The 22,095-nt window shown below is 34.0% G+C and overlaps 2 protein-coding genes across 2 annotated transcripts; one reads left to right on the top strand and one right to left on the bottom strand.

Annotated features, from left to right (window-relative positions):
* Positions 1 to 14,136: 14,136 nt before the first annotated feature.
* LOC137828138 (putative membrane protein At4g09580) lies at positions 14,137 to 17,404 on the top strand. Its single transcript, XM_068634589.2, has 4 exons — positions 14,137 to 14,759; positions 14,854 to 15,124; positions 15,226 to 15,396; positions 16,842 to 17,404. The coding sequence occupies exons 1-4, from the start codon at positions 14,518 to 14,520 to the stop codon at positions 16,971 to 16,973; spliced, it is 816 nt and encodes a 271-aa protein (XP_068490690.1). The 5' UTR covers positions 14,137 to 14,517; the 3' UTR covers positions 16,974 to 17,404.
* Positions 17,405 to 18,218: 814 nt separating this feature from the next.
* On the bottom strand, positions 18,219 to 21,437 carry RPL21C (Ribosomal protein L21). Its single transcript, XM_068633852.2, has 5 exons — positions 21,032 to 21,437; positions 20,588 to 20,668; positions 19,506 to 19,607; positions 19,339 to 19,413; positions 18,219 to 18,472 (listed from the first exon to the last, which is right to left on the bottom strand). The coding sequence occupies exons 1-5, from the start codon at positions 21,317 to 21,319 to the stop codon at positions 18,380 to 18,382; spliced, it is 639 nt and encodes a 212-aa protein (XP_068489953.1). The 5' UTR covers positions 21,320 to 21,437; the 3' UTR covers positions 18,219 to 18,379.
* Positions 21,438 to 22,095: the final 658 nt, after the last annotated feature.

The following is a 22,095-nucleotide window of genomic DNA, read 5'->3' as shown; positions in this document are numbered from 1 at the left end:
AATTAACCTCCCATTGATTGCAATTGATTGCGCAATTAATCTCCCATTGATTGCGCAATTAATCTCTCATTGATTGCAATTGATTGCGGCAATTAATCTCCCATTGATTGCAATTGATTGTGGCAATTAACCTCCCAATTATGACAAGAAAACGGAAAGGTGAGTTATAAATCCACAAATCTCCACCTTGACTTGCCTTTGATTGGAACACTCTCTCGCCATGAAGCCTTGATTAAGATAATACCAGCTAAGTTCAGGCAATGATCGAACTTAGCCGATGGAAGTGGCTTGGTCAACATGTCTGCAGGATTTTCGGTCGTATGAATTTTTTCAACAATTATATCTCCTATATCAACAATGTCTCGGATAAAATGGTGTTTAATTTCAATGTGCTTGGTCCTTGAGTGATACTTACTGTTCCTGGTTAATTGAACAACACTCTGACTATCACAAAATATAACAAGAACATCTTGTTGAAGACCAAGTTCACTTACCAAGCCTCGAAGCCATATAGCCTCTTTCATACCTTCTGTAGCAACAATATATTCTGCTTCAGTGGTGGACAAAACCTCAATGGCTTGAAGTGAAGAATACCAGCTGATAGTAGACTCACATAGGGTAAAGATGTAAGCTGAAAGTGACCTTCTCCGATCTAAATCACCACCATAGTCAGCATCAACATAGCCAACTGCTCCTCCGGGATCGGCTCTATGTTGATCAAATACCAAACCAAGATCTGGAGAACCTTTCAGATAACGAAGTATCCATTTAACGGCTTCCCAGTGTGCCTTGCCTGGATTATGCATGAACCTGCTACAAAATGCTAACAGCATAAGCTAAATCAGGTCTAGTACATACCATTGCATACATGAGACTTCCAATTGCATTTGAATACGGGACATGTGACATGCGTCTTTTGTCCTCGTCTGATTTTGGACACTGATCTGATGACAACTTGAAGTGGGCGGCAATTGGAGTATTAACAGCTTTGCAATCTCGCATTCCAAATTTGTCAAGCATCTTAAGAACATACTTCTTTTGTGATAGAAAAAGTTTTCCAGCTTGACGATCTCTATTGATCTCCATTCCCAAAATTTTCTTGGCAGGACCTAAGTCCTTCATATCAAATTCACTGCTAAGCTGAGCCTTTAACTTGTTAACTAAAAATTTATCTCTTGCAGCAATCAACATGTCATCAACATATAGCAACAAGTATACAAAAGACCCATCAGATGTCTTTTGAAAATAAACACAGTTATCATAGCTACTTCTGGAGTATCCATGTCCAACCATGAAAGAATCAAACCTTTTATACCATTGTCTTGGTGATTGCTTCAAGCTGTGAAGAGATTTTTTCAAACGACATACATGGTCCTCCTTTCCAGGTACAACGAAGCCCTCAGGCTGCTGGATGTAAATCTCTTCCTCAAGATTACCATGAAGAAAAGCAGTTTTCACATCTAACTGTTCCAGCTCCAAATCATACAAGGCAACTAAAGCAAGTAATATACGTATTGAAGTATGACGAACAACAGGAGAAAATACTTCATTAAAGTCAATACCTTTCTCTTGATCAAAACCTCTTACAACAAATATTGCTTTATTCCTTGTACTCTCAACACCAGGGATCCCTTCTTTTCTCATAAAGATCCACTTGCAACTAATGACTCGTTTTCCTTCTGGTAACTTCACCAATTCCCATGTTTCGTTTTTGAGAAGACTCTCAACTTCTTCTTGCATAGCAGCAATCCACTTTGTTGAGTCGTCACCAGAGATAGCTTCAGAGTAATTCTTGGGTTCACCTTCTTCACCCATCTCTTGTACAATGGTTAAAGCATAAGCAATGTTGGCAAATTCTGCAATTAATCTTTGAGTTGGTTTTCTTGGTCTTTGTTGTGGAAGTTCTTGAGCCATAGACCACGGCTGTGGTAACCCTCGTCGTTTAGGTGGACATTGCTCATGTGGAGTCACATGTTCATTTTGTACCATCAATAACAATGGCTTGATCATCTTGAGTACTAGAGGAAATGGGAACGTTTTCCTCATGAGCGGGTGTTTTAATCTCAAACTCCACCTTCTCTCGAGCATCTTCCTGGTCACCTGTATCAATTGAGGAAATAACAGTATCTTTTACATAAGAAAGCATAGCATTTTCATTAAAGGTCACATTCCGGCTGTGAATTATTTTGTGAGATTCTGGGTCATATAAACGATAGCCTTTAACCCCTAAGCCATAACCCAAGAAAATGCACTTCTTAGCACGGGGTTCTAATTTTCCCTCGTTTACATGAGAATAAGCAGGGCAACCAAATATTTTAAGATTAGAATAATCAATAGGGTTACCTGACCAAACTTCTTCTGGAATGTTGCAATCAATAGATCTGTTAGGAGAGTGGTTTATCAGATAACATGTTGTTGAAGCCGCTTCAGCCCAAAAAGATTTGCTCAAACCAGAATGGGAGAACATGCAACGAACTCTCTCCAGGATAGTTCTATTCATTCTTTCTGCAACCCCGTTCTGTTGTGGAGTACTTGGGATGGTGAAGTGTCTGGAAATGCCTTCCTTCTTGCATAAATCATTGAATTCATTCGAACAGAACTCAAGGCCATTGTCTGTCCTTAACCTCTTTATCTTCTTGCCAGTCTGATTCTCAATCAATAATTTCCACTCTTTAAAAGTGGAAAATGCTTCATTCTTATGTTTGAGAAAATACACCCATAGTTTTTGTGAGAAATCATCAATAATTGTCATCATATAACGACATTTACCTCTGGAGGGAACTTTTGACGGACCCCAAAGATCCGAGTGAATGTAATCCAAGGTACCTTTGGTTCAGTGTATGGCTTTAGAAAAACTAACCTTTTTCTGCTTACCAAAAATGCAATGTTCACAGAAATCAACCTTTCCAGTACAGTGGTTACCAAGGTGACCCTTCTTCTTGAGGATTAGAATTCTCTTCTCACTCATGTGGCCTAATCTCATATGCCACAACTTGGTGTTATCTTTGTTGGGTGAGGCAACAGCTGCAGAACCTGTAACTGTTGAACCCTGCAGCACATACAAACTATCACATCGAATTGTCTTTAGTAACACAAGAGCTCCTTTAGACACTTTTAAAACTCCACCTTCAGCTGAGTATCTACACCCATGAGATTCAAGGGTGCCTAAGGAAATGAGATTTCGTTTCAACTCAGGGACATATCTGACACCTGTTAAAGTTCTAACAATTCCATCACGTGTCTTGATTTTGATTGTTCCTTCACCAACAACTTTGCATTGAGCATCGTTTCCCATCAAAACAAGACCATTATAAACTGGTTCATATGTGGTAAACCAATCTCTATTGTGAGACATGTGAAAAGTACAACCAGAATCAAGAATCCATTCATTTCTAGACCTTTCTTCAGTGTTGGAAGCTACAAAACAATCCCCATCAGATTCAGTTTCAACAATACTAGCTTCGGCAAATTTTTCTAGTTGTTTACCATTTCCCTTATCTTCTCTATCTTGCTTATTTTTCAATTTATAGCATTCAGAGATCTCGTGTCCCTTTTTCTTGCAATAACAACAATATTTGGAGTTCTTGCCTCTAGATTTTGACCTAGATTTATGTTTAGTGTTCCTACCTTTCTCTTGGTTTCTCCCTCTAACTACTAATCCTTCACCAGAATTTTCAGAATGAATTTGAGTATCAAATTTTTCTTTGGCTAGTAAATTAGTCTTGACATCATCAAAGCTTAAGGTAAGATAATTATCGTATAACATAATTTCTTTGAATTGTCGGTGCGAGGGTGGTAGAGAAACAATAAGTAGAACTGTTTTATCCTCATCATCAATTTTAACATCCAAATTTTCCAAATCAATTATGATGGAATTAAATTCATCAAGGTGAGATTGGATGGGAGTACCTTCGGACATTCGAAGTGTAAAGAGTCGCTCCTTTAACCAGAGTTTGTTTGTAAGACTTTTGGTCATGTATAGAGACTCCAATTTACCCCATATGCCTGTTGTACTTTTCTCGTTGATGACCTCACGCAACACCTCACGGGACAAGAATAACTGGATTGCAGACAATGCCTTTTCATCCATCTCATCCCACTGCTCCTCCGTCATAGTGGTTGGTCTCATCATTTTACCTGCCAGAACTTTCTTTAAACCATTCTGGGTGAGAACAGCTAGCATCTGGACTCGCCAGATAGCAAAGCTGCCTGGTTGAATTATCGAAAAGCTCTGATACCAATTTGTAGGGATATCGTGTGCGAAAGCGTGATAATTTCAACCAAAGATTATGAGTAAAGTAACAAGTAAAGTGAGAATGATACCAGAATTTTTAGGTGGAAAACCCCTTTAAATAGAGGTAAAAAACCACCGGCGAGAGAGCAAAAAACTTTCACTATAATGATACTGGGAGTACAATGAATTCCTCTCCGACTAATAGATAAATAGCCCTAAAACAAATCCTCTCTATATGGGTTAAACACTTACACCCAAGAACAGAGAGAGTATATGAAACATATTTGAAGTGTGTTACATTGCTTGAAGGAAGTCACTATATATAATGGTTCTAGGAGACAACAATAATAAATACAATTAATGGTAATTAACCTCTCATTGATTGCAATTGATTGTGGCAATTAACCTCCTATTGATTGCAATTGATTGCGCAATTAATCTCCCATTGATTGCAATTGATTGCGGCAATTAATCTCCCATTGATTGTGACAATTAACCTCCCAATTATGACAAGAAAACGGAAAACTCACACAAACTTTAGTTTGAAACATATTTACCATTTCGAGAATACAAATCTTTTTAAAAAAAAATACACATTTTTGTATACTTATAACCATATTTTATAGTTCATATATGAGAGAAAAACATTTAGCTCATCCACATAGTTCCCAAAGGTACCCGAAATCTATTTGCAAAAATACACTTTCGTTAGACAAAATGTTGAAAATCAAATGATGTTATGATATTTTTAAAATACCTATAAGATTCTATGCATATCATATTCGTCTTTATCTTCTTCCTATCCTTTTGCAACTCTCTTTCGGTTTCAAACTGTAAGTTTATTTTATAAGGGTGATGTCTTCTTATGTAAAAGCCACCATTTGAAGCAACACTTGGATGGAATAGACACTCTTAATTGATGCATGGATTCTGACTCTTGAAAGAAAACACAAAACAAACGCTTTTTAAGTACAAAAATTATAATGTAATGAATAAGACTATAAATGAAATTGTATATTATCTCTTTATGTTGTATAACCATTTCCATTGAAAACGAGTTTTTGTGTTTGATGAAATCCCAATTCCATATTATATTCACTGTAATGGGCAGTATACTAGAAAATCTAAATAAAAATAAATTTTAAAAATAAAAAATAATTAGTTGTTGTATTTATTTTTTTCTTCAAAACATTTATACATATATTATGATAATGTTAAGTTTATTTTGTAAAAAAAAAACAAATGAGTAGAGAGACAGAGACAGACTCATTATATATATATATATATATATATATATATATATATATATATATATATATATACTGCGTGGGTGATGTTATTCCCAATCCTCTGCTAGTTAAACTTTATTTATTATATTTAATTCTTGATAGTCGTATATGTCAGGTTTGAATCACACAAAAAATTAGTTCAGTTTCATGATAAAGCATTGGTAACATGAGAGGGGAATCAATTTACTTAAATGTTTGATAGTTTCAAGACCAATAATACTAGAATATAGAAAGCAATAACAATAACAAGATGGGAACAGTTATCTTGTATTAATATCGTAACAACACCATCATTCCTTTTATTAATACTAATACGGTGACAACATCTAACAAGGAAACAAGGAAAAAACGTGGCATAATTAAAATGATTTGGCGATTTACATCTAACAAATCTTAAGTATATTTTTCTTATAGTCCTTTCTGATTTTTTTTTCATTGGTGAGATGGTGAAATGTCAAATATTCTTAGTTATAAAATAATTTACCTTTTCTTTTCTTGCTCACTTCATCTTTCTCTTCCATCATACACCTTTATTCTTTAGGTCCATCATGTATTTGTATGAGAGAGACTATGTTAGAACAATATTGCTCTTTGAAGAATCAGCTCAGTGCCGTTTGAAAAGGTTTGTTTTTTAAAAAAAAATCATTATTGTTAGTTTTGGTTTATTCCAGATTGGGTGATAAAAAGGCTTTTGATCCTCACAATCCATAACATTTTGAAATTATTTGGCAATTATGATTAGAACTAGAGTGATCCATCTTAATTTGATGTTAGATAGAAATTGAAAACATCGTTCCATAGAAGAGATTGAGAACAAGTTGTCACTAACTTCACTAGTGCAAAATGTATAAACAAATACGATTTATTTAATGCGGCTTTGCGCTCAAAGGATTTCATTAAAAACGCGATGATATTTTTGTAATTAAGTTCATTTACAAGTACGACTACTAGTAAAACCACACTTGTAAATCAAACGTTTGGATTTACAAAGGCGGCTATTTGTACAACCGCCCCTGTAAATCAAAACGCTTGATTTACGAATGCGGCTTTACAAATAGTCGTCTTCTTAAAACCTTTTTAACCCTAATTCAGAAACGCGTCACTTACGTTTTGATACTCTCCTTTCTCTCGCGCTTCGTTTCTCTTATGTGCTTCCTCCATTAACTATGTTTTCTCTTTTCTTCCTCTCTTCTTTGCATTGTGATGGAAACCGTCCAGCCATACACAACCCCATAATAAGGAGGATGAAGACCTAGAGGTTGTTTATTAATTTAATTGCAAATATGGGTCTAATTGGGCTTTTGTTTATTTTTGTAGGCCCAATCAAGAGGACAACTCTAGGGTGAAGGAATGTACAAATATATCCAAGAAGACCTCCAACTCATCAAAACATAAACTAGAGCTTTGATCAGAAGAACACAAGAAGACTGAGTTTCTGCTGACTAGTCAACATTATTTGTGGGCCAAGATTTAGCTTAAATAAATGGCTTCTTCTTCCTGCAGCTCCACGTTTTTCTTCCTGCACCCCCACAATTTTAAATATTCCAACATTAACCTTGACCTATAATTTCAAAAGAGGTTACCGGATATCGGGATCCGGTAATATATTCTGGATTCATGAATCCGGAATTGATTAAATTGTGTTTTCCGGATGAGGGGGTGTTCCAGAAGGTAAAAGATAATAAATTGTTGTTTTCCAGAGTGCTGAATCCGGAAGCCTAAACTGCATTACGGATTGGTGGATCTGGAATTGTTTTTTTGTGTTATGGATTCCTGAATCCGGAATGCATCACTTGCATTATGGATTTATGAATCTGGACTTGTTTTTTTGTGTTATGGATTCCTGAATCCGGAATGGTCTTTTTGAATTATGGATTGTTGGATCCGGAATAATGTTTTTAACTTATGGATTCATGGATCCGAAATGAAATGATTTTGTTTCATTTTTTATTTATTTGTAGAAGCATGAACATTAGTGATGAATTTGAACAAGAATTATATGATTAGGTTTATTGTGGGATGATGATGATATTGAGAAGTCATTATCCATGTTCTTCATGTCTTTCATCTTCATTAACATGTCTTCTTCTAAGAGAGGCTGTGGGACGTAGACGATCACATTGTGAACCTCCTCCCCTAGTCTTCACCATTACTGTTCAATTACACCATTCAAGTTAAACCAAATTACAAACTAATGGATAAGATGTTGAACCAATACAAACAAAAAACAGCTAATATAAAATTCTATTGAAACCAAAAGAGAGAAAAAAAGCATTGTATCATTTCTACTAAACAAATATAAATAAACTATAGACCAAAAAAAAATATTAAAAGAAAAAAAAAAGAAGCTCATTGCAAATCATATTTGAAGATAGAAAAAATCTTTTGATGAAGTTTTATATGTTGAAGAAAGGATGACCATAAAAACACAAATCCGGATCCACAAATTCGGAAGCTTCCTGGATCCACAAATTCGGAAGCTTCCCAGATCCACAAATTTGGAACCTTCCCGGATCCACAAATTTGGAATCTTCCCAAAACCATAAATCTGGGAATTTACTGGAAGCAAAAAATCGAGATTTTACCGTATTTTGTGATCCAAAATTCTATCGGATTTTATAATCTAGGATGGAAGAAAACACTTACGGAAACAAAAATCCATAAAAAAAACGGAAGTGCAGATCCAAAAGCAAAGAAATTTACTTACCTTTGTCAAGAGCACTCTAAATCACCAACAAAAAATGTGAGATTGAAGGAGAAGGATTTGGAGGTGTCGCACTGCTTGTAAAACATGAAAGTGTGCTGCTGCTGGAACATGAAAGACACGACTACGCAAGAGAGAATCCTTGCCTGCACCTCTTTAGGGTTTTTTTAGATTAAGGATATTTTTGGAATTTTAAAAACTAATAAGGGTGATTTAGTCTTTTCATAAGAGTGTGGGGGTGCAGGAAGAAAAATGTGGGGGTGCAAGAAGAAATTGTCTAAATAAATTATATAAAGTTGTTTAGGATTTCATGGGCCATGTATTGGGCCTCGTAGCATAAAGTAATTGGACCAAATATTTGGGCCAAGTAGCATAGGTTTTTTGGCTTGTATTTGGGTCAATTGTAAAATATGACTAGTTAGGGTTAAAAATGACTAGTTAGGGTAACAATTGGGCTTCTTTGAGCCAAATGTAACCCTAAAACATCTAGGGTATATTGGAGAACGAAAATACTTTAGCATGGAGCACATGGACGTCCACATTGCAACATAGGAGTGGAGAGGATTTAGCATGGAAGGTGTGAGCTAAACATGGAAAGCATGACTCCACATGGCACCTTCTCATTGGAGTGTTTTATTTTAAAGTTTAAACTTTTGGGTCCAAAATGTTCAGCTCTCTCTCCTATAAATTGAGGTGCTTGACTCTCATTTTGAAAGATTAATCTAATAGTGAATTGCTGCCAATTTTGTGTCAATCTCACTACTTGTCTCCTACCTCTCTAGGATAGACAATTGATCTTCAAACTTTCATTCTACCAAAGTGAGATGGCCTCACCACTCACATTTCATACCTAACATGCACCTCCAAGGCAGCCACATCTCCTAGGAGAGCCTTGACCGTGAGCATCCATTGAGCTTCCGCAAACTCCACCAACAATTATCCAAAGGATTAAGGCACTCTTCCATCACATTGTCTTCGTGCCATTGGTAAGCATTGTCTTCCTCTCTTCTTCTTCACCATTGATTTTTGTATGTTTTGTGTTTCTCTTATGTTTTGTCTTATGCCATTGCTAAGGTCATGCTTCATTGGGAAGGTTTTTTTTTGCTTTCTGTTGTGCCTTCCTCATCGTTGTTGTCGCCTTGCTCCGTCATATATTTGTGTTTCATTGGGGAATTTTTATTCGCGTTTCTTGGACTTCCATTGGGATGAAATGCGAAGAGGTATGATATGGATGCACCAAGATATCTAAAGAAATGCTAAAATAATGATCCCGTTCTTCGGAAAAGATAAAAGTTGAGAACTTTGATTAGAAACTCAATCAACAGCGAAAAAGCAAAGAAACCCTAAATGTCTATCGTAAATGCGGCTATGTAAATAGCCGCATTTATAAATTGAATTTACAAATGCAGCTATATAGCAACCTTCTTATCTCTTCGATTTACAAATGCGTGCTCATCAAATGCGGTTATATAGCCGCCCTTATAAATGTAAAATAGTCGCACTCGTTTTGCTTTTCTGCACCAGTGATTGATGGTGATGTGTTGTATGAGGTTGTTGGAGGACATGATGCGCAACAAGGATTTCCCAATGGACCTTATGATACCTCCATACTAGTGAGTTATGTTATCACTTTGCATTAAGACCATGGGACAATGAGGTAAGAAATAAAAACTTCAGTTACTGACGTTACGTTTGGTCATTTATTACTATTTATAGTTAGAAACACAGATATATTTTCGTTAGGATCGAGGGATATTGAAGTTTGTATCCTATGAGTTTAAGTTAAGTAAAATATGGATCCCTTATTCCTAGATTGAGGTTGTCGAGTTTAACTCAGGATTGTAGTTGTTGTGCGATATCAACTATGAAATTGTTGATAAGAGTCTCATATCAAACTTTGTCAAAATGTGACACCAGGACACCAACACTTTCCACATTCCCGTTGGTGAGATGATCATCACATTGGATGATGTGCCTACGTTTCTGCATATCCCCATCATGGAACAATTTTGTGAATATGTGACGTTGGATTTAACGTCAGTGTCAACATTGTTAGTTAAGTTGAGATGAACTTGGATGATGTCAGAACATAGTTGAGGCTTTGTTGTGTCACACATGTTAGACCCAGTTGGTTGCGAGAAATATATGAGGAGTATTTCATCCATTAGAGATGTAGTCTACATTTTGGGCTTATTTGTTGTATCTTGTGGGATGCACAATCTTTATAGATAAAAGTGTGACATTTATTAGCGTGTCATAGTTGTAGTTGTTTAACAATTTATACATGTGTGTTGGATATTCATGGGGTGTTGTCGCCCTCACCCACATGTATGACTAGCTTAGGGATGCACATTTTGTGCAAACAAAGTAGTTGGGTGGTTATGTGATGTTTTTATAAGGAAATATTATACATAATTTGTACAACTTAGACTTATATTCATTAATATATATTGTTGAAATTGTAATCACGTGAATATATTCATTTAACTTCTGATAAGCATGTTTTTATATACATGAATGAGCACACTTTATTATGACCTATCTATTCTCACATTCATGGCATTCAAATCGCATTCAACTGTGGTCAAACATATTGTTGGAGATCCCACATCGACTAGAGATGAGGACAATTCATTGTATATAAGTGGGTGCAAACCTCACCCCATAAGCCGGTTTTATGGGGTTGAGTTAGGCTTAAAGTCCATTCCATAATATGGTTTGTGTTGAAGATCCCACATCGACTAGAGATGAGGACAATTCATTGTATATAAGTGGGTGCAAATCTCATCTTATGAGCCGATTTTATGGGATTAAGTTAGGCTTAAAGTCCACTTCGTAATATGGTATCAGAGTCATTTAAAGCATATCCTAGCGAGTGTTTGTTGGGCCTATCGTGCCACCCGCTATCGGGTCGTTATCGGACCACCCATAATATGTTGTCCCACACACGAGTTGTTAGTCTCGGCGTGAGAGGGGTGTGTTGGAGATCCCACATCGACTAGAGATGAGAATATTTCATTGTATATAAGTGGGTGCAAACCTCACCCCATGAGCTGGTTTTATAGGGTTGAGTTAGGCTTAAATTCCACTTTGTAATACATATTCCCTGGACCAAAGTGAGAAATCTCTTGTGCATAGCATGCATAAAGTATAAAGTTGAAGAAAAGCAAGGGGTAACATGGTATTCCAACCTCTCCCACGTGGTTTTCTCCTTACCATCCTCTCTTTTCTCTTCAGTGGTGAGAAGACGAGCGACACCCACAACTTTTCCTCCCCCTACACCTTCACACTCAACGCTCCATTGAAACAAACAGGAGTGACACATGTTCATCTGTCTTCTTCAACTACAATGTCATCAAAAAAACAAACACAACCTAAGTCCTAACTTGCTCAAAAGAAATATGATTTACAAAGAAAATATATATCTATTACTTATCCTAGCATATATACCTAGTGTCCATTAGACATAGATGCGGCACATTAAACCTCACTTATAAGCAATCAAAAGAATAATAAACCAATAAAATTAGATGAGATCAAATTGTCTTAAACTCTACTGTTGTCCAGATCATGTTAGTTGATTTTAAAGTTATAATTTTTTTATAACTTTTTAATTTTAAAGTATTCGTTAAAAAAAATTCCTTAAACTATACAATAAATGCTTACAAAGTAATTTCAATTAAAAATGATAGTTTGTTTTCATTTATTTAGTACCTTTTAAAAAATAATTTATATTTAAAATTAAATAGATGATCGAAACAGATATGTGTTTTTGTTTTGTATGAAGATCTCACATCCTTGATTCGTATTTCCATTTTATTCTATGAACAACAAAAACGTATTTGATGAAAAATATTTTTGTAGAAACAAATAAAATAAAGTTTTGGGGTATACTTATAGCAAAAATTTTCTGGATCAATGTTTTTGCTTGTTTTGTGCTCCGAATATTCTTTTCTACAAAACATTTTTTTCCTGTTGGATTAAACAAATATCTCAAAGACATGACCTTGACCACCCCCAAGTTACAACCCACAAATTCTTCCAGCATCTCTCTGTGTTTCTTCTTCGACCTCTATATCTAGAAAAACACTATAATTACTCTTTTTAATTAGGTTTCTAGAAAATTTGTATTTTGAATTCAACAATCCAAAATTATAAATTTTAGATTTTCTAAAATACAAAAAATCACAAATGTTAAAGTTTAAATTTTGTATTCTGAAAATTCTCTAGATTTTACAGTCCAAAATTAAAAACAAACAATAAAATATAAGAGTAATTTTGTTATTTTAAAAAATATGGGATATAAGAAGAAAATATGGTGGTATAGGAAAAATTCTAGAACTAAGACTTCCTACAGGTGTGTGAGTAGGCATCAGCTAAAGGATGTATAAAAGAGTATATAATAAAAGTTAAGTTAAATATATATATATATATATATATATTACAAATATTTTTATTTACGAGTCATTTTTATTGGATTTTTTTTTCAATTTTGAAACAAATTATATAATACTCACATTAAAATAATATTTTTATTTATAAACAACTTTTGTTAAAAATATTGTAAAATTTCATGTTTAGATCAAAATTTATGAGTCTTAAAAATGGTCTTGCACCATGAGATTTATTAAAATTAAAATAAGACTTGAAAATTTTATAAAACTTTTGTATGATAGAATTTTTTGGATTTTTAGGAATTGAAATGATAATTATTCTTTTCGCTTATTTTAAGTCTATTTAAACGGGGCTCAAGTTGTTTTAGTTGTTCTTCAAATTTTTGTTGCATACTGTTGTTTTTGGAATCTATTATATTTTTACTAAGTCACACACCTCTCGCACGATTTATCAACTTAAAGTAATTTCAATCAAAATATAAGATAAAAAAGTAATTAAGAGTAGAATTTGAAACAAGAAACACATGATTAATATCTAAGAAATATGTAGTTAAGTAATGGTATAAATAAGAGAATGATTGTTATTGATTTATTATTATCATATAGTGGATTAGTATTTAAGGTAATATAAATTATCATTTATTACAATAATTAAATTATACGCTAACGATAAAAATACCATGATTATAAAATTGAGATCCATTGATTTAATTCATTAATTTGATTAAAATATACACTTTTTTAATCACTTTTTTTAGTATAATGAAATGTATGGATATATTTGTGTGAAATAAAATAAATAAAAGAATTAAAATAAATTAAAAATAAATACAATGATGGCATATACATCTACTTAAATTTTATAATTGTCATATTTCTTAAATACTTAAGTATGTTTTTAGTTCCGTTGAGTTAGTTTTAGTTTTTTTTTTATCTTTTGTTTTGTTTTTAATACATTTAAAATTTGAAATCATTAAATTCAATTTTTGTTATCGTATAATGAAATAATTTAAATTTCAGTCTTCCACACAAATTTTGTTCTCTTTATCTATATATATAAACTTATATATAAAGAGAATTTGTTTTTATAACTGTTTTTTTAGGAAGATGTGAATACACAGACACATTGTGTCTGTATTTTTACTAGTAAAATATAAAATGTATTTTTTCAATATATATTTAAAAATAAATAAATAAAAAATTGTATAAATAAATAAATGTATACCATATTTTCTAAGTACAGTAGTAATAATAAGTACTATTCAGGATAAACATAATATTACGTTTGTCTGACTGAAAATAAAACGACAACAAAAAAAAGACACAAATAACAAAGCTTTGTCTTTTTTTTTTTTTGTATCAGCACCTTTATCTTTTATTTAGTTAAAAAATATTGGAAGAAAAATAGTTGATTTCTAAAAATTTCAAAATATTTTGTCTTTATTTTTTTAATTTTAATTTACATTTTCTCCTCTTCAAAATATCATGAAGAGAGAAATGAACATTTTCAAATTTGTTGAGATAAAAAAAATGGAAGAAAAAGGTTAATGAAAATATTAGAAAAATGCCGCAAAAAGAAGGGATTCCGGGAAAATTGCAAGAAATAACAAGAAGAAGGAGAAAATAAAATCACAGTCTTCTTAATTCTTATGTTCTTCAAAGTTGAAATTGAAAAGCTCTCTTTCTCTCTCTCTCCATCAGATTGCATTGCAGCTAAATTTCGCAGAAGGATCCTCTCTCTCTCTCTCTCTCTCTCTCTCTCTTTCTGGCCCCAAATCTAAGGGTTTTCACCCAAACAAAGAAGAAGAGCATAATAGCATCCACCCTTTAAAATCCCCAATACCTCGAACTCCGGTCGGCTCGATTCCCATGAGATTTGGTTAATTGGATCGTACTATGGCGGCGCCGAGGAATGTGACGGCGACGAGGGATGAAGAGAAGGGCGAGGATGACGATTCACCCTCCGCCAAGAAGCCCAAATTGGAGAGGTTCCCGCTCAACACGTGGGAATTCGCCGCCGCCGTTGCCGTCTTCTTCGTGTTCTCCACCGGCCTCTTCTGCATTTACCTCACCATGCCCCCCGCCGCTTACACCAGCCTCAAACTACCCCGCACGCTCTCCGATCTTCGCCTCCTCAAGTACCTTAACCATAACAACTATGCTGTTTCTTCTTTTTATATTTTAATCATCATTGTATGAAATTTGTTTATTTATCTATTTATTGTGTTAAAGGGAAAATCTTTCGACGTATGCGACCAACAATCCTGCGCAGTTCATTCTTGGCTACTGCTCCACATACATCTTCATGCAGACTTTCATGATTCCTGGGACAATCTTCATGTCCCTCTTAGCTGGGGCGCTTTTCGGAGTTGTACGAGGAATACTATTGGTTGTTTTCAATGCCACTGCCGGTGCATCTTCCTGTTTCTTTTTGTCTAAGTTAATTGGCAGGCCTTTGGTTACTTGGATGTGGCCTGAGAAGCTAAGGTTCTTCCAAGCTGAGGTTTGTCTTTATATCCTTTTTTTTTTCTATGTTCATGACAACACTTTGAATTTGGTGGGTGTTGTTAATGTGGAATTTTGTTTTCTGGGTGGTTGAATCAGATTGCAAAGCGTAGGGATAAGCTGCTGAATTACATGCTTTTTCTGAGGATAACCCCGACATTGCCAAATCTGTTCATCAATTTGGCCTCTCCCATTGTTGATGTTCCGTTTCATATATTCTTTTTGGCTACTTTGGTTGGTCTTGTTCCGGCTGCATATATTACTGTCAGAGTAAGCTTCTGTGCTGGTGGTATTGTTTTTCTGCAATATGCTTGCTTTGCTGGTTTCTCTGAATTAGATATTTTTATCCTATTCCAAATTTTTATTCTGTACGTGTCTGCTTTCTTTTTTTGTGTGAGCTCCTTTTAGTTAGTGGGTCTCGTGTACTTGCCTATAGGCTTTTACAAGGTTGTCAAGATCGTGATTTTGCACCTAAGATTGCACTGTTCTACTATTTCTCACGCTTCTCCATGCTTGAGAATATGCAGCTTTTCAACCTGTAGAATTAGAGACTAGGATCATTAGGGAAGATCGCTAACCCCTGTGAATTTGAGCTCCAAAACCTAACATTAATCTTTTATTTTTGTGGGTTGGATTGGGCGAGCTAAATGAGAGACAACATGGTTTTTTGCCCTGAAATCTCTTTCTTTGTCGCCCTTATATCATTGAAATCTATCTCCTGTCTGTTAATTTATAACATGTAAATATTCATTGAAATACATTTTTGTTTTTTATGTATGATTTAGCTATGCATGTTCTGATGAAAGTTCAACCCCTCCCTCCCCTTTTTTATTCTACACAGGAATAAAATCTTGCTTTTTGATAACTTCGGGCTTTTTGCTTTTACTTTTGCATTTGAAAATTATTCTTCTTAGATAGAAATGAGGGATAGAGTATCTTCTTGAATGCTTCTTAAAAAATTTATTTGATGGATGGTCAGCAACTTAAGATCCAGGTGTCTCTGGATTTAAGATACCTTCCGAGGGTATAAGCTTTACAATTGACAATGTACTGGTTTTGTTTTTAATACCAAGGAACTTTATTAATTAGATCTGTTTAAGTTGGAGTGGGATGTTTTTTATTCCTAAGGAAACAGTTCATTAATGTATTGAGGTGATTTTTGTTTCAATGCATATATATGAGTGCTCACAGATGATTCATTTATATTTTACATATTAGAACAACTTGAGTAAATCATTATTAAGCTATGAGATTTATTGCAGCATTTATCTTGAAGGCTATTGAGGATTTGAAAGATTATGCTAGCAATGTATGGCACATTATTAGTTCCATTAAGAACTGCTATATTGAGAAATGCATCTAAATCTTTTTTTTCCAACTGCTTAGGATGTATTTTCTGTTGTCCCTTTGGTTTCTGCCATTAGCTGTATTAGGTTATTGAAGTGGTAAAAGTAGTTTCCTTGTTGATTGCTTTTGTACATTTTGTATCTCCTTTCATTTGTATTAGGCCAATGCGGACCATGTGTTCTTACGTTAGTATGTTTTTCTCACTTTTACCGAGTCATATTTTGATTTCAATCAACGTGGATGGTTGTTGCTTATAATTGCTAATTTATGGATGAAAAGGCTAAGTATCATCTATGATAGTCATGCTTTTGATGATCTTCTGCTTTTCTTTTATTGCACTCCTAACCTCTCTATTGTTGTTTAATCAGGCTGGCCTTGCTCTTGGGGATCTGAAGTCAATTAAGGATCTATATGATTTTAAGACATTATCGGTACTTTTCCTCATTGGTTTTGTTTCCATAGTTCCAACACTTCTGAAGAGAAAGAGAGTATACGAGTGAAGTTGTGCGGGCTTAGCTTGCATTATACATTTTGTCAAAAGATAAGTTACGTTATCAGAGAAGATAATATTGAAGAAAGATATCAATGAGAAAGGATGTATTGTTATTAACTTAAACAGTGGCATATGCTCCATTTTATTTTCTGTGGTGGAGCCTAAGTTTTTTATGTTTCCCTTTTTATTTTTTGGTCGTGTGGAGATAGCAAGGGTAAACATAGCTGAGTGAGTGGTGTACAATCAATTGAGCTACGGTTACGAGGCTTTGTTGGAGCATTAAATTACACGTACTGGCATTGATGTCATCAGGAAGGTTGTGGTGATTGTTTAGCGATGCAGTATGCATACTTGCTTCTCACCATTTAGGATCTGACTTTTATCTGTTAGTGTTGCTTTTTCAATTTAACATATGATGGTAGAGAATTTCAACCATTACTCTTCCTCTCGTTAGATTCACCTCTATGTCTCTGATATTGTTATCCAATTTGATGCTCTGTCTCCAACAGGAAGTCATTTCGATGTTACGTATAAACTTAGATTGAAACGGACTGTTTATATTATATCAGCCAGATATTGCAATCTGCGCTTAAAGAGTTGGTGTTTAGTTTCACTCCATTGCTTTCGTCATACATAGCTTCAATAATAAGATTTATTCTATGTGAATATAGCTAAAAGCCAATCACGTTTGTAGTTAATGCCATTGCATTAACTGACGAAACTTAAGCATAGTAAAGTCAGAACATCTCAATTGCATTTTACAATGAAAATCTTTTCGATTTTCAAATGAATATGTGCTTCCATAAAAGTTGACACTAATAATGTACTTAGGTAAAATTCTTTAGAATTAAGATATTAAAAAGATATCTTGAAATATTATTCAAGTTTAAGTGCTACTAACCCATCTCTTGTTACATGGTTCGAGTACACATTGGGTGGACATCAAGTGACAAATTGCAGGTATCAGATCATGAGTTCATTTTAGAAAACTCATTAAGGAAAGACGATTGTCTAAAAATTTCATATCGCATAAGGAAAAATTCACAAGTGCCAAATGGTTCTACATTAACTAAGTTTTTTACTTGCTACACATAAGAACGGAACTACTTAAAAGAGGATAAGCCAATCACTTAAAACTTTGAAATTAAATTTGTTCCAGCCATTCTTCAATGGAAGGCAAGAGAGAACTGAAAATACAACAATTTCAAGCAAACAAAAGCACATTATATGAGTGAAAATTGGCACGTGTAACTTGGAGAGAGAGAAATAGCAATGTATTTGGAAACGGGAGATTACAATAATACATTACAATATGCAATTACATATCTAATTAAAGCAAAACTAAAAATGGCGGAATGATTGCATAAAATTGGAGATGACGAAGCTACAGTATAGGGACAGTTCACAAGATGTTCATGATTCTAAATCCTCCTTGATATCGTCCATAGTAACTTTTGGGTAGTTCTCATAGCCCATAATGCTATTTATCCGTAGACGTGTATGTGGCTGTTACATGTTGAAAATCAACACATTGTCAAGAATCACAATGACGAAATCATATTTTTAAATAAGCTTTATTTGGTGAGATGTCACAAAAAAATTATTTTTTAATCAGATTCCCACAAGTCATTGTATGGTTTAAGTAGCATAACGTTAATGTAATGGTAATCTTAAAATAAGTGGAATTAATTATAGACACTTAAAAAGTATGGTGAAGTGATGACTGCCATGGAAGGAGATGGCTGGTTCCCAAGGAATGAAAACCATTTTTTTGTCATTTTACTTCTACATTTCCATAAAAGCTCGGACAGATCATTCCACCAAACTACCAAGAAGGGTGGGATGATAGTTTGCATGAGATCCTAGGTTTAAATCTCCTTATTGCTATTGTACACCAACAATATAATGGAGCAAAACCAGGGTTAATAAAATATGAAAAAATAGCTTCTCATTGAGAGATAGAATAGAAGCTTGATGGAAACAATGAGCATTAAGACCAAGAAATTGCAGGGATTTGTTATTCTCTCCCTTGGTTGAATTCAACTTCGTGAAAAGTAACTAGATAAAAGAAAGAACAATTAAAAACTAAAGATGCAAAATGCATTTTAACAATTTTCATGCATGTTGACTGCTTATTGTAACTTATAATGGCTTATCTCTAGCCAAGAACATAATTAACGTAGTCAGTCACACAAACAAAGAAAATGGATTCACATATTTTCAAGCTCCCTTCAGAGATTAGAGGGTACGAGAGAATTCACCCATTCGAATAAATGATTCCCAACTACTCCCAAGCCATGCAAACCAACATTTCAATTGCAAAATATTTGATAAATAATTTGATTGCACAAATAAAAGCATAACTTTTATACCTGTCTGTGTCCAATGGTTCTGCGATAGTGTTTCTTCTTTTTATATTTGAAGACAATTACTTTGTCGTCTAAACCCTGCATTAAAATTGAAATGGTAGGTAGAAGATTTCAGAAAAAAAAAAAAAAAATACTATCTGGAGAAGATAAACAAAAAGAAAGAGGTTTACCTGCTCTTCTACCGTTGCATATACCACAGCATCTGTTACTATTGGTTTCCCAATGTAGCAAGATGTATCAGTGCCAACCAGTAAAACCTTATGCAAAGCAATCTGTGGTTCCCAACAGCTAAGTTAAACTCATAATAAAATAATCTTAGAAAATTACAGCAGTTATTAGTATTATCACTTTAGCTGCATCATCATCACCCCGAACCACTTGTAAATAACTTCATTTCCCGCAGCTTAGGCCAAGTTTCTTAAAAATACTTTTTTGTCGGAACCTTTAAAATTATAGGTCCTATCCTAAACCATGGTTCAGATCATTAATAGGTCAAAATTATATATTGAACAATAACATGTAGCTATAAATCTACAATCAGTTAAATTTTCATGATAATTAATCGTACAGAAAAAGGAATGGAGCTTTCTTAATTTTGTATTATCGTATGAGTAAACTAATCAATGAACTTCATTCTCCAAACATCTATCTAGGCCTCTACTAGGAGAGCCAAAACTTTGTTATATTATAATAAAGGAACAGATAAATTGTCTGTCTGTTGCAGATATTTTTTCTTGTGACTACCAGTTACATCAATAATAATAACATTGGTATTTTGCCCCCAAAAAATGACATGCTGTACTTCATGCACTTGCGCATGCATAAAGACTATTCTGATATTCACTATTAAACTGATTATTACCCAGCAGCCATCACGTTCAAATGGCAGAAATTTTAGAAGCAATAATGTTTGGGAGAAAGTGATGGTAGTAGGCTTGTGATGCACATAATCAAATACAGAAAAAAAAGCATTGATAGAATTTTAAGAATTATGCAAAACTGTGGTTGATGATCTTAAGGCGTATCTCTATTACTGGAGCTAGAGGGAGACCGAGAAAAATTACAAGCAACATCAGCATGATTCAGAAGTCAAGGGTTCGTCTACAGACATAATTTCAGAATAGAATATTAAAACATCATTTGACCCATGTAGCAAACCCCGCATAGTAAGAAAAGGCTTTATATTGTTGTTCCAAAACAGCAGAAGTTAAGAACAAGGTTAAGAAGTAAACAAGCTATCATAGTTATGCACCTTATCATTAACATTTGCACCTGACAACCTCTGAACAACAAGCTTTCGCCCGGGATGAACAATATATTGGCGTGAACCAATCTAAACAATACAACAAAAACAAGTTCAGAATCACACAAAATAGAAGATAATATTAGCAGAAACCCCAAAAAAATCCTATTTACCCCATCCAACAAAATTTAAGTGGGACAACAAAAACAACACTTCGAACAACCAGAATTAACTGTTTTAATCGATGACCGCCACTTTTCAATAGCACCAAAAAATACATAAGCAATAATTAAAAGCAGCCTCAAATCTTGAAGTACAATTGCAATTGGCCAGAAAACTCATCTGGGTCAACAATTTAAACCGAAGCTTGCAACTTTTCCACATTGGGTCACTGAATCCCATACCCAACTTCAGAAAAAGGAAGCTACTCCCTATTCATTAATCAGAACTCACCATTACAACAGCAAAGAGACCGGGTTCCCATGAGGGTGGCTTAGCCGGGACAATCTGGACCGGTTCAGGCTCGGTCGAACCGGTTTCTGCTTCGGTTTGGGCCACCGCAGATTCTGAGGACTTGGGAAGGGATGCGAGAGGTGAGCGAGGCGAGAAAGTGAGGTTGTAAGAGTGTGAAGGAAAACGATTGAGATTGAAAGGTTGAGAAAATAGAGGTTTAGGGTTGTGGGAAATGGTGCAATGGGTTCCGAAAGTTGCGCAGAGAGTTGAAACAGTGGCAGTGGCCATTTTTTAGAGCTTCTTCCTCTCTCTCTTCTTCTCAGGCCTATCTATCTTCTCTTCTTTGCTATCCGTTTTCTCTTCTCACTCTTATTTTTCACCCAAAAATTCATTTTAAATTGCCTTTTAGTTTTATTTTTTTTAACAATATAAATTGAACAAATGAAAATCAGGATGCACACCAGAAGCAAACAATAATTTATTTATTTTTAAGTGATTTTATATTTTTAGATTTCAACATTTTCGGGGTAATATTCCTAACTTATATCACGAAAAATAATTCTTATATATTATTTTAACAAAAATTAGAACAACTCAAACAAGGATGAACTCAACTCTAACTAAAAGTATTATTATGAATTTGTACCGTTAAAACAAACTTAAGTGAGCTTAAATTAAAAGAAGAAAAAATATACTAATTTTGTTTAATTTAATGTAAATTACACTTGATTTCTTTTAAATAGATGTAAAAAATAGTCAATTTATCAAATTGAACCTGACTTATTTAATTTAACTTATATGAAATCTTTAAAATATTGATCTTATATGACTTATCATGAATTAATAGATTACGCCACTCAGAATACCTCAATTAAAATAGATATTTTTAATATAAAAAATTATATATGTGTGTTATATTTAATAAATAAAATATAAAAAATTAAAATTCATAATAAAAAAAATTAAAAATTTCATACAATACATAAAGAATTAAAAATAAATAAAAAAGACTACTCTGATTTACATATCAATTTTCTTCCCAAACTTTAAATTTTACATATTTT

Source organism: Phaseolus vulgaris, chromosome 7 (assembly GCF_051622355.1).
Source record: "Phaseolus vulgaris cultivar YP4 chromosome 7, ASM5162235v1, whole genome shotgun sequence".
NCBI lineage: Eukaryota > Viridiplantae > Streptophyta > Magnoliopsida > Fabales > Fabaceae > Phaseolus > Phaseolus vulgaris.
Note: the sequence above shows the minus strand (reverse complement) of the source record. Positions and strands in the feature narration are given on the sequence as shown.